General features: G+C 44.7%; 2 protein-coding genes across 2 annotated transcripts; both read left to right on the forward strand.

Moving 5' to 3' along the window:
* The first annotated feature begins 20 nt into the window (after positions 1-20).
* Positions 21-2,746, forward strand: LOC142899813 (uncharacterized). The gene is made up of 8 exons (XM_076043648.1): positions 21-161; positions 818-1,201; positions 1,286-1,344; positions 1,435-1,521; positions 1,676-1,832; positions 1,977-2,084; positions 2,195-2,234; positions 2,570-2,746. Exons 2-8 carry the CDS (start codon positions 854-856, stop codon positions 2,575-2,577), a joined length of 807 nt encoding a protein of 268 aa, XP_075899763.1. The 5' UTR covers positions 21-161; positions 818-853; the 3' UTR covers positions 2,578-2,746.
* A 304-nt stretch (positions 2,747-3,050) lies between these two features.
* nop14 (NOP14 nucleolar protein homolog (yeast)) lies at positions 3,051-10,508 on the forward strand. The gene is made up of 19 exons (XM_076043647.1): positions 3,051-3,211; positions 3,592-3,774; positions 4,315-4,449; positions 4,624-4,762; positions 5,063-5,211; positions 5,510-5,647; positions 5,735-5,857; positions 5,942-6,073; positions 6,176-6,527; positions 6,623-6,753; positions 6,863-6,948; positions 7,035-7,170; positions 7,314-7,415; positions 7,814-7,967; positions 8,048-8,207; positions 9,651-9,798; positions 9,879-9,997; positions 10,092-10,247; positions 10,352-10,508. The coding sequence occupies exons 2-19, from the start codon at positions 3,592-3,594 to the stop codon at positions 10,446-10,448; spliced, it is 2,640 nt and encodes an 879-aa protein (XP_075899762.1). The 5' UTR covers positions 3,051-3,211; the 3' UTR covers positions 10,449-10,508.
* Positions 10,509-11,785: the final 1,277 nt, after the last annotated feature.

Raw genomic sequence — 11,785 nt, forward strand, 5'->3', positions numbered from 1 at the left:
ACACAGTGCGTCTCGACCCAACTTCAAGCATCTGCATGAGAGCGTATTTTGCGCTGCTGGATCTACAGTAAACACCGTGAGCGCACCCGTACGTTACCTTCACCTTTCCTGGTTTCCACCCGACCCAGAGCCGTTGCCCCAGGCCGGGCAGCTAAACACTGGTGATGTGGTTTAAATGCCGCAATTAAGTTTCTCTACAATGTTTGTAAAAAAAAAAAAAAAAAAAAAAAAAAAAAAATTATAATAACAATAATAATAAAATTAATAATAATACTAATATATATATATTTTAAATGTACAATCAGAAATGTGGTTGTTTATAGAGAACCAGGACATTGGTTATGAACACAGACAAAAGAAGTTTCGAGCAGAAAAAGAATTTGATCAGAGAAAAACTGAAACTGCAATACACAATTTTGTATTTTAAAGGTTAAACCACAAATGCTAATATGGTGTTGATCACTATATAGATAATTGTGACACCACTGGTAAACTGGAAGGTAATGGTTTATTGAAGTATCTGACTGTATCTGTGGTTAAATGTTGCCTGCAATCCAGGTAAAAATCACATCTAATAGCACAATATCCTGTTTCTTTGTGACTTTTTTTTCAATTGTATATTTCCTGTGACTCGTCGACCCCTCTTGATTATCCCATTGACTGTACTGGATTATAGTTTATACAAGGAATTGAAAAATGCAACTAGGCCATGTTTCTCACTGAGCCGTGGAACAAGAGAAAGTTAAAATGTGCTCCCTTATTATCAGGTAGACAGTTGTTTTAACACAAATGTATTTCATCTCATTCTGTCCCACAGGTATCCTGAACCACCTCACTTGTAAACAACTGATAGATGGACTATCACACAGATTTCAATATGGATTTGCCAACCACGCTCAAGACAGCCATTGTTGGCATGTGCGGCGATGGTCACATCGCGGCACACCTGCCCTTGACCCCTGTCCTGTCGGCGCTGGAGTCGGAGAACTACCAGTTGCCGCCGGAGCCTCTGAGCGGCTGTGACGGCTTTACCACCCTGGAGACGGTTCCGTACAGCTTTGACCAAACTGGGCCTGCTGCGTTCGCCGATGGCTTCACGGAGCCGCCCGTTGCGTACACATACCAGGAGCAAGGGTTCGGTGAAAATGGCACGTGGTCAATGTACCCACACAACCAGTTTGGTGTTTACAACCAGGGGCAGGTCAGATAGCAAGTCAGTTGTTACAACTTCATTGGATTTATTATACAGCAGGTTATTAAGTAGTTGTTTGTTTTCTGTCTCCAGTACAATAACTTCCTGCCCCCCGACCATGAGAACCAGAACTTTCCTCCAATTGGCTATATGTAAGTAACGGACACACTAAAGATGTTAAAAAATAATGTTTTTGTCTAAATCTTTGCATTGTTAATCCCTGATTTCATTTTTTATTGCAGGAATGGAGATGAGATTTACGAATACGCAGCAAATCTTTACGCTTGTCCCGAAGTTGTCTCTCCCCCTTTGGAATTGGACCTAACAAAGTGAGAACTACAAAATTGATAAACCATACTCAAGTTCTGTATTCCATACTTTCCTGGCAAAGCGTTTCTTAGTTGCAGATGTTTTGTGAATATGCTCTATGCAGGACCTTTTCGCTTTTGCTCATGCCCGCAAATTCAATTTATACTCCCACAGGAAGAGAAAACGCAGCAGCCAGCCTGACTGCAATCGGCAGTATGTGAAAAGGCCACCAAACGCTTTCATGATCTACAGGAAGGAACAGAGGCCTCATGTGGTGGCGGAAACCAACATCACCGACTGTGCTGCCGTGAACAAAATCCTGGGCCAGAGGGTGAGCAAATCTTCTCAAAAAAAAAAAACAACAACAAATGTTGAACATATTTGATGGCTGACAAATGACTGGAACCATTACCGTGCTGTCTGTACATCAGCTGCCTGTGATACTGGCCTTATCGTGTGCTTTTTGTGTTGACAGTGGAAAATGATGACCAGGAAAGAGCAGGCAAAATACTATGAAGAGGCCAAAAGAGAAAGAGCCATGCACGCTCAGCTGTATCCAGACTGGTCTGCCAAAGACAATTACGTATGTACACAAGTGACACCTTTTATCATGAGCGAGAGTTGCTTGAACAAAGTCATCAAGGAAGTGTCCTGTTTCTGTTGATAATTTCTAAATATTTGTTATTGTTGTAGGGAAATATGCCAAAAAGAGTTCGCAGGAAGACTTCAAACGGTGAGTTTCTTTCTGTTGATTTTATTGTAAACTATACCTGATCACAGGGTAGATCACAGATCTGTACATTACGTGACTGAAGGTTTAATGAGCACAAAATTAATTGAAAGATGTTCAACTTTTCATTACTCATCTTTCCCTCAGAATTGTTTTCCTAATCTGTCTGACAGATGATGCGTAATGATGTGATGCTGAATCAACTGTGTTGAAGACTAATTTAGTTGAAGTGAAAGAAGCATCTCTTTGTTTAAGCCCACTGACAATGGCTGTGAGAAGTGAACAGTAATTTCTCAGCATTAAAACATTGATGTTGTTGTTTTTGGTTTGCATTGCAGAACACTGAGCCAGCGCACCATTCAAAGCCCACAACCCATGACTCCTCCCTGTATGATGAAGCTGCTGACACCTGAATGTCTCACAAAGCCATACCAATCATGTGGGAAAAGTTTTGTCCTGTGACTCTTCAAATTGCTATTAATAAACCACTGTAAATAAAGATTTTGATACTGAAATGCTACACAAGGCTCTGATCAACTGAATGAAATTCTGTACGTTATACATAATATCAGCACTAAAGCTTAAGCTTTTCTTTTCTGATACTGATATGTATTGATGTTTCAATGATGATCACATTGCACAGTTAATAACAATATATGAATTTTTTTTTTTTTGTTGCACAAAGTAGTGACACCCCAGTTGACTTCTGTGAATAACTGGTCGCTTTACGCACTTATTTTTGTGGGAACGGTTTGTGCCACTAGAGGCGCTGTGAAAGAAAGCAATGACCGGAAGTAGTTTTTCTCCGCATCCTAACGTTCAACTCTGACCCCAGCATCATGCACGCTGGGCACGGATAGTCACGAAAACAACGTGGAGTATAGAGCAAGCGTTATTTTTTAAATCGTCGTCCGACCATAACACCAAATGCTTCATACGTCCTTGGTTTTAACGCGTTGACGCCTAAAAGTGGCTGAAAGGTAAACGACATCACCAGGGAATGTATGTATCGAAGTGGTGACGTTTCGAACTTGGGCTAGTTTAAAAAGAAAAAGTAATTTAGTTTTTTCTTTTTAATGGTTTCCATTGTCTTCGTTCAGTTGGGTCTGTGGCTGGCAAAATACCCTTGACATCAAATATAACACTATGCTAAGCTAACTTAAAGCGAACTGGTGTTGGTTTTTGAACTGCTAACCCTAAAGCTAATGTACAAGACAACTCAGTAGGTTTAGTTTACGTCTGAAACGAGACAGAAACAGACAAATAGCCTCTCTGTGATTGTACAAAATGAGTTATGGTGCACTCTTTAACGTGACGAAGCTGATGGCAGCTCATTAATCTGCTACTACCTCCGTTGAAGATGGGGAAGGCACCCAAGAAGAGGAACCTTGCCGACAAGGTCCGCAAAGCCAAGACGACTCAAGAGATCAAGAACAACCCGTTCGAGGTGAAAGTCAACAGGAAGAAATTTGATGTTCTGGGCAGGAAATCCAAGCACGACGTGGGTCTGCCTGGCGTGTCTCGATCCAAAGCCATCACCAAGGTAAGAGACCCTTGTGATGCTCTAACAAACCTTTTGAAGCGTTTTGACTTGTATCTGTAATAATAACAAAGGAGTTTGTGTTACAATGCGGAACTGTAATACACCAATACAATAACATTATTATAAATATTCCATCGTAACTGGTGACTGATGAATGAATGCAGGAACGGAACTGCTAAATAAGTGATAAAACATTTTGCTCTGCAAAATGAGGAAACAGAAATCCACTGTTGTGCTGCAGAGTTGTGTCGCTCAGCCTGGGGTCATGGCTCACCATTCATTTAACACTGTCTGTGCTGTGAAGCCAAGTACTCACAGTATCACGCTGGGAAAGGGACTTGCTGCAGAGAACTGGGGGCGAGAGTGGAGAACAAACACTTAAAAGTGTCCAAATTATCGGCTTGGTTTAGTAAACTTTGCAAAGTTCTTCTCTGTGCAATAGTTTGACTGTCTGATATTTTGAGCTAAGAACAGAGTGAGAGGCCTTGGACAGAGGTTTTTATTCTTATGTTGTTGTTTTTTTTTATTGTTGGTCTTTAGAGAAAGGAAACCCTCCTGAAGGAATACAAGCATAAGAACAAAGCCAACAAATTGATTGACCGGCGTTTTGGAGAGTATGACACCAAGATGGCGCCAGAAGATAAAATCCTGCAGAGGTTCGCCATGGAGCGACAGGTGAGTAACCATCCAGTATCCGTGGAAGACACCATGTAGTGTCCCTGTCTCTTTAGTTCAGTCTTGCAGGGTTTGCCTTTTTATTCTTTTTCATTTGTGCATGGCTACAAAAGTATCTAAATGTGCTTTAAAAAGTGATAGAAATTGAGCCAGATGTTGTTTTTTTTCTCCCAGCGTGGCCACGACAAGAAGGATGTTTACAATCTGAATGAGGACGAAGAGCTGACTCATTACGGCCAATCACTGGCCGAGATGGAGAAATTTGACATTGCCAACAGCGATGATGAATCAGAGGAGAAAGGTCTTCTATCAGGTAAGATAAACTGACCATTCATCCAGGTCGCAGCGGTGTTTGGAAAAGTCACTGACCTTTAGATGTGAGATATGACCACTAATAGATTTATCATTACCTGCTCAGTGTTTTGTAGGTGTATTATTTCAACTGATGTTCTCATCTCTGTTTTATTTTTCAAAGATTGTGTGCGTGTCTGCCAGTAACAAAAAAAAGGAAATGAAGTATAGATGTAGCAGTGTTGGTCACCATCCTCCCCAATCCAAAGTTTGCTCTGATAAGTCTCAGTGTTTCTGATGGAAACTTCTCTTCCACATCCAGCTGAGCTGACTGCCTCCCACTTTGGAGGAGGAGGGGGCCTCCTCAAAAAGAAAACATCAGGCGACCAGCAGGAGGAAGAAGGGACCCATAGACCCAAGTCCAGGCAGGAGCTCATCGAGGAGCTCATCCTCAAGTCCAAGCAGGAGAAGGTGAGACGGTGACACATTGACTTTGGTTTTTATTTATTACAATGCAACAAAGCCTGTTTAATACAAACACGATTAACACCCAACTTCCCGAATGTGGGATCAGAAAGAGGAAAAGATCTGGGTCATCTGACCCTTTTGTCTAAGAGTCAAAATCAAAAAATATAAATAAAAAAAGTTGGTTATCATTTTCAAAATTCAGTGATTCTGTTCACACTTCTGCTCACAAGAGCAGTTTTATAACAACTCTGTCCTGTCCTGTGAATTTTCTTATAAAGTTTTTCTCTTTCCCACCTTTCAGCGGGAGCGACAGGTGCAGAAAGAGGAGGCACAGGAGTTAACAGAGAAGCTGGATCAGGAGTGGAAGAGCATCCAGTCTCTGATGGTGAAGAAGACGCCAAGAGCAGAGTCAGCCGACAAACCGGAGGATAAGCCCAAAGTAGGAGTCTGCTGATAAGTCACCTAATAAACCTGTAAAGTAGTGTGAGGAAGTTCCGCCTCTCATATTTTTCTGCTCTGCTTGCAGCCGGAAGAATACGACATGATGGTCAGAGAGCTCGGCTTTGAGATGAAGGCTCAGCCCTCGGAGAAGATGAAGAGCCCGGAAGAGCTCGCTCGCGAGGAGAAGGAGAAGCTGCAGAAACTGGAGGCACGTTGACAGTGCGGAGGAGTGGTGGCATCCTCGTAAAATGTTCATCTTGCTTACATTTGTGAGGTGCCGTGTCATCGCCAGGCTGACCGTCTGAGGAGGATGATGGGTGTGGAGGAGGACAGCGCTCCGAGGCAGCAGAGCCACCTGTCGGCTGATGACCTCAACGATGGATTCATCCTGGATAAGGAGGACAGAAAGACCTTAGCCTACCAGGTAACCCAGAAGAGCGGGTTCAGTTTTGTTACATTTCTTACTGTGTTTGCATGTTCATGGAAAACGGTGGCTTGTTGGTTCAAATTTGCCTTTTGTGTCAAGGACGGAAAATGGAACATTGAAGAAGAGTCTGGGGATGAAAAGGAAAATGGAGATGACGAAGAAGAAGAGGATGAAGGAGGAGAAGAAGAAGAAGAAGAGGGGGAGGAGGAGGAAGGAGAAGATGAAGATGAAGAGGTTGGCAGTGAGGAGGAGGATGAGGAGGAGGAGGAGGAGGAGGAGGAAGAGGAGGAGGGAGAAGATGCGCACTCAGATCTGGAGTCTGTGCACGAGAGCGATGATGAGGCACGAAACGAGGAGGAGGACAAGGAGATGAGTGCCAAGAGTCTGAGCAAAGAGGAGATCATGGCTCAGCAAGAAGCAGCCAAAGCCGAGCTGCCGTACACCTTCGCCGGTAAACACACTTAGAAACAAACACACTCACGTTACATGCTTATTTTTTATCAAATGTGATCTAAATCCAGTCCGTGTTCCCCGTTGCTGCTGTAGCTCCAGAGTGCTACGGTGACCTGAGGGACTTGCTCCATGGTCACACCCCGGACAACCAGCGTCTCATCTTGGTCAGGACCCTGAAAAGCAACCATCCGAGTCTGGCTGTAGGAAATAAGCTCAAACTGCAGGTAGATACACCTGTGTACTTTATCTTTATGCATATATTTTCTTCACCAGCTGCTTTTGAGTTTTTTTTTTTTTTTTTTCATCAAACTACGATCTCTGTTACTTTTTCAGAAACTGTTTGGCCTCCTGTTGGAGTATGTTGGCGAACTGGCCACCAGGAGTCCGCCTGAGCTCACCACCATCGATAAACTCATACCGTGAGTTGCAAAGGAAACTTTAGAAAAGTGAATTCGACCTCAACTTTGGTACTTAAGAGTCGTCTCGTGCGTTTCCTCCAACCCAGGGAGCTGTACAACCTGTGTCAGATGTTTCCAGTCGCTGCCTGCAAGGCAGTGCAGAGCGTCCTCAAAGACTCTACTGACAGCATGGAGGAGGCCGTCGAGGCCAAAGGACACGCTGCCTTCCCTACACTTGACACGGTGCGTGTTGGTCTGCAGGCTGTTATGCGTCTCACCTCATCACTTAAATGGCCCCTCAAGCAGAAATACCAGCAACATAGCGGTAGTTCTGTAGTCTGTCCTTGACTGACTGTCACACCGACTGTGTGTTTGTGTATTTTCAGCTGATCTACCTGAAAGTCACGGCCCTGCTGTTCCCCACCTCTGACTTCAGACACCCTGTCACCACTCCAGCGATGCTCTACATCAGCCAGGCTCTCACCAAGGTGCAAGTCAACATCAAATTAAACGTCAAAGCTGCGTTTCCATGACCCCTAGAATTGTGTAAAACCTAAATTTGGTCATTGGAACGTCTAAACTTCGAAAAAACCTGGCAAATATGGCTAAAAGGTTTTGACACTCATGAGGTAGCTTTTCCAGACTTTCATGGATCATGTTTACACGTCAGTGGACGTGACGTACGGGGTCACGTGACCAGTTGACTTCAAGTGAACATGGCGCGTTATTTGGACAGAGGAGGAGACATAATTTCAGAAATCATCGCTTATATTATGCAAAAAAACTGTCATGGAAACGCAGCTGCCGTCTGAGCTATCGATTCATTGTTGATGATCGATTGATGTTATTGGAATAATCGCGCTTGATACATTTTTCCATTCGCCAGTGTCCGGTGAGGTCGTGGGAGAACGTGACGTCGGGTCTGGTGCTGTGCTGCCTGGCGGTGGAGTACGTCTCCCTCTCCAAGCGCTTCCTGCCCGAGCTCATCAACTTCCTGCTGGGCACTTTACATCTGGCCGTGGAGGACAAGAGCTCCCTCGGTACGAGCTGGCGCTCCCTCGTCGGCCGATTCTCGCTCCGACCGTTTAAATGTTGACACAAATGTGACGTCATGCCGCAGGCTACCAGGTGGTGCCGCCCTTCAGGCCGTCGGGGAGGACCAGCGACCTGCTGGTGCTGTCAGACTCGGAGTCCTGCAAGAGCTGGAGCAAGGAATGCATTCCACTGTGTGCCGTGCAGCACCTGGACCTCCAAACGGACCTGGACAGAGATCATCACAGGTGAGACGGGAGACGTGACATCATAAATCCATTTTAGATCTTTGTTATTCATCCTAGAGAAAAAAAAAAAAGCAAAACAAAAAATCTCCACAAAACACTTTGCCCCCTGTTTACTGCCTGTCCTGCAGAAACGCTTTGTAATAGTTTTAATGGGCCAGTTATGATCCTTCTACAATGACATAAAGGTGCATCTTTTAGCTAAGCTTTAAATTTTTTATACAAAACAAAATGATGAGTGGTACATACAACATCCAGTGCTATATGCTTGCAACATTTGTTCTTGCCAGTGTCATACGGCATTGTGGGTAACATGAATGGAAAGGGCTGAAAAATGATGATATTAATAATAATAATAGGAAGAAGAAGAAGAATCGTCTGGTTCGCTGCTCACCGGTGAGTTTAAACCATGGATTTACTTGGACTATGGGGCCGTGGTTTAAACATTTCAACTAAAGTCCTCCAGGTTCCCTTAGACATTCCGTGTTTACTCTTCAGTTGTGATCAGCCGCCCCCAGAGTACTGGCATCTAGAACCAAACAAACCCGTTAGAATCAGGCCCATAGCGACAAGAGTGCGAGAGCAGCAGCAGCAGCAGCAGCAGCAGCAGCAGCAGCAGCAGCAGCAGCCAACGCTCGCCTGGTGACAATTATAGGGCCAGCAGGGAGGGAGGGTGTCAACGCGTGAGAGATCCTTTTGTCTTTGCACAGCTTCTCCTGCTCAGTGAGGATGGAACACACAAAACCAAGATGTGTATGAAAAAAATAAGTAAATATTGAGACAAGATTTCGGGAGAAGGCTGGGCTTGCGTGAAATCAAACAAAACGTTGTTACCTGTGCAGATCGTGCAACTTGCCACTGAATGATGCACGTGCCCTGCCGCGTCCCGCCGACTCGGCGGCGGCGGCGCTTTCACACAGCAGCTGGTGCGTGGGCACGCGGCGACGCTTGTGAAACGGGCTTCGGCACAACCGCGATTGTGCACAGCTCGTGAGAGTTTGCGTTCTTTTGCTCGGCTAAATTTGATACGCGCAGCACGACATGAAGGAATCTGACGGCTAAGGCCGAGAATATAGAAACAAAGCGATGGAGTCTAAAAAAAATAAATAAAGCTCTGCAAAATGGTGAGGAGATTTGGACCTTTGGGAAAGTGTTGCTGTGGTCAGCTGGTACACACGGAATCTAAAGCACAAGAAGATATAAGTGATTTAAACCACACCAGGAAGAAATGGGAAAGTTCAAATCACTCTAGGAATCATAATGAACTTTCCAAAAGTCTGTCCACGGCTACATTTGTTGAGCAACGGTTGAATGTTGGCCTTTCATGAGATGATTCGTCTGCTGACCAACGAGACAGATCTGCTTCACTAATTAAAATGTTTGCAATCAAGAACCTGAGTCAGTCGTTGAGCTCAGCTCGGTGTGTTTTTTCTTTGCTGTCGGCAGGCTGTCGTGTCTGTCCACCTGCCTGGACCTGCTGAAGCAGTGCTGCCTGCTCTACAAGGACCTGGTCTCCTTCAAGCACGTCTTCCAGCCAATCACCACGCTGCTGTCCAACCACCTTCCAGCCCAACCACTGCCAGAGCTTCTACAGGTGGGCGTGGCCATGGGATTTTGAAGGTTTCTGTTGTCGCGTTTATGTGTGTATTGATGTTCAAATTCCTCTCGGTGCAGGAGCTCCACAGGGAGATCCTGGAGACCGTCAGCGGCGCTCCCTCCGCGCACCCTCGTCTGGTGTTCGACAAGAAGAAGCCGATTCCTCTCAAGCTCCTCACGCCCAAGCTGGTCGAAGTGTAAGTAGAAACGGCGGAGGGGATCTATCTAGGAGGAGGGGGGTGACTGGGAGGTTCCTTCCGCTCAGTGAAGTCATTGGCTCCGTTCCTGCAGGTTGGACTATGGGAAGAAGCGCGGCAACACCAAGCTGGAGAAGGAAAGGGAGCGTCTGAAGCACAAGTTCAAGCGGGAGCACAAGGGCGCCTTGAGGGAGATCAGGAAGGACTCGCGCTTCCTGGCCGGCGAGAAGCTCAAGGAGGTCATGGGCAGGTGAGCGGAGACGTTGTTTGTTTATTTATTTATTTATTTATTTATTTCTGCTGGATTTTGGTAGAGGATTCTAATGGATTTCTATTGTTCTTTCCTTCTCTCAGGGATGCGGAGAGGAAGAGGAAGGTGAAGGAGCTGATGGGCAGTTTGGCCTCTCAGGAGGGCGAGTGGAAGGCTCTGAAGAAGAGGAAGAGGAAGTGAAACGCACCATCTTTGTCCTCACATTTTCCCAACTTAGTGGAGTTAAAGGTGGAAAAACTATGAACTTTGTCGATTTCCTTGTTAGAAAAAATAAATTCTTGTGACTACACACATTTTAAGTAAAATACTGTCAGAAACGCACACAGTGATTTGACCAGTTTTGTTGCTTCTGTTACCTCAAACACAATCTCAGCCACAACACACATTGAAACGCTTGTTTATTACAACCTTAAATAGCTCAGCAGGTTTTACAGCCAGTGCAACTTGTTGCCCGTTGCAACGCAAGCCAGCGCGTGGATGAATACACGTCAGCGACAACACACGTTTTGCATATTTTATTAAACACTTACACTCCAAATATTTTTTTCCCCATCTTTTTCTTTTTTTCCCCCCGATCACGGCGTAAAGCTTAGTAGGTCCTCTTGCATGCTCTTGGGTTTTCAAGTCTATTTAACACGAGATATATTCATTACAGCGGGGGGGATGACGTAAAAAATACAGGATGACCGCACACAGAGCTCAGCACTTCAAAGTCCACCGCAAAGAACAGCGACAGGGCACAAAAATAGATCGTCACTCTTCCAGCTGATCACTGTAAATTGTTCATTTGTATAGAGACACTTAGGTGTTTGAAGTGGTTAACTGTTGTACATTTCTTTGTGTGAGTTATTGACATCACTGCACAAACAGGAAAAACACGAACACGCACGCACGCACCCATGACACACACAGACAGTGACCAGATGGCATTCTCACTGGAAGGGACTCACTATAAATGACAGCTGGTCACAGAAACCCACACACACACACGCACACAATCACACAACACACACACAATCACACAACACATCTCTTTCTGTGCAACATTTAAACACACGCACACAGACGCTGGGCACGGACTCCATAGAAGGACCAGAAATGAGGCACGACGGGACTTGGCAGAGCAACACGGAATGTATTTCTTTTTCTTTTCTTCTTCTTTTTTTCCCTCTCCATCCTCCACTTTTGCAAAGCTCCCGGTGGGTTCAGTCGTCGGTGTCGTCCTGGACGAGGAGAGACGGGCGGTCAATTTACCTCAAGCATTAAGGTCACAGGTGTGACACCATTTCAAACGATTATGACAGAAGAATACCTATCACCTCAATAAGCTGTATTTATAGATATAAATGTACGGTAACACTTTGTAGTAATGATTGTTTATGAGACATTTATAAGCTATTAGTAGATATTAGTGGATGGTTAACGAATCATGGACAAATCTCTTATACACATGGAAATGGTCATAAGATATTTTATAAGGGATTTGTTCATGATTCGTTAACCATCCACTAATATCT

This window comes from Nelusetta ayraudi, unplaced genomic scaffold (assembly GCF_046127955.1).
Source record: "Nelusetta ayraudi isolate G7.1 ecotype Tasmania unplaced genomic scaffold, CSIRO-AGI_Nayr_v1 ptg000076l, whole genome shotgun sequence".
In the NCBI taxonomy this organism is placed as follows: Eukaryota; Metazoa; Chordata; class Actinopteri; order Tetraodontiformes; family Monacanthidae; genus Nelusetta; species Nelusetta ayraudi.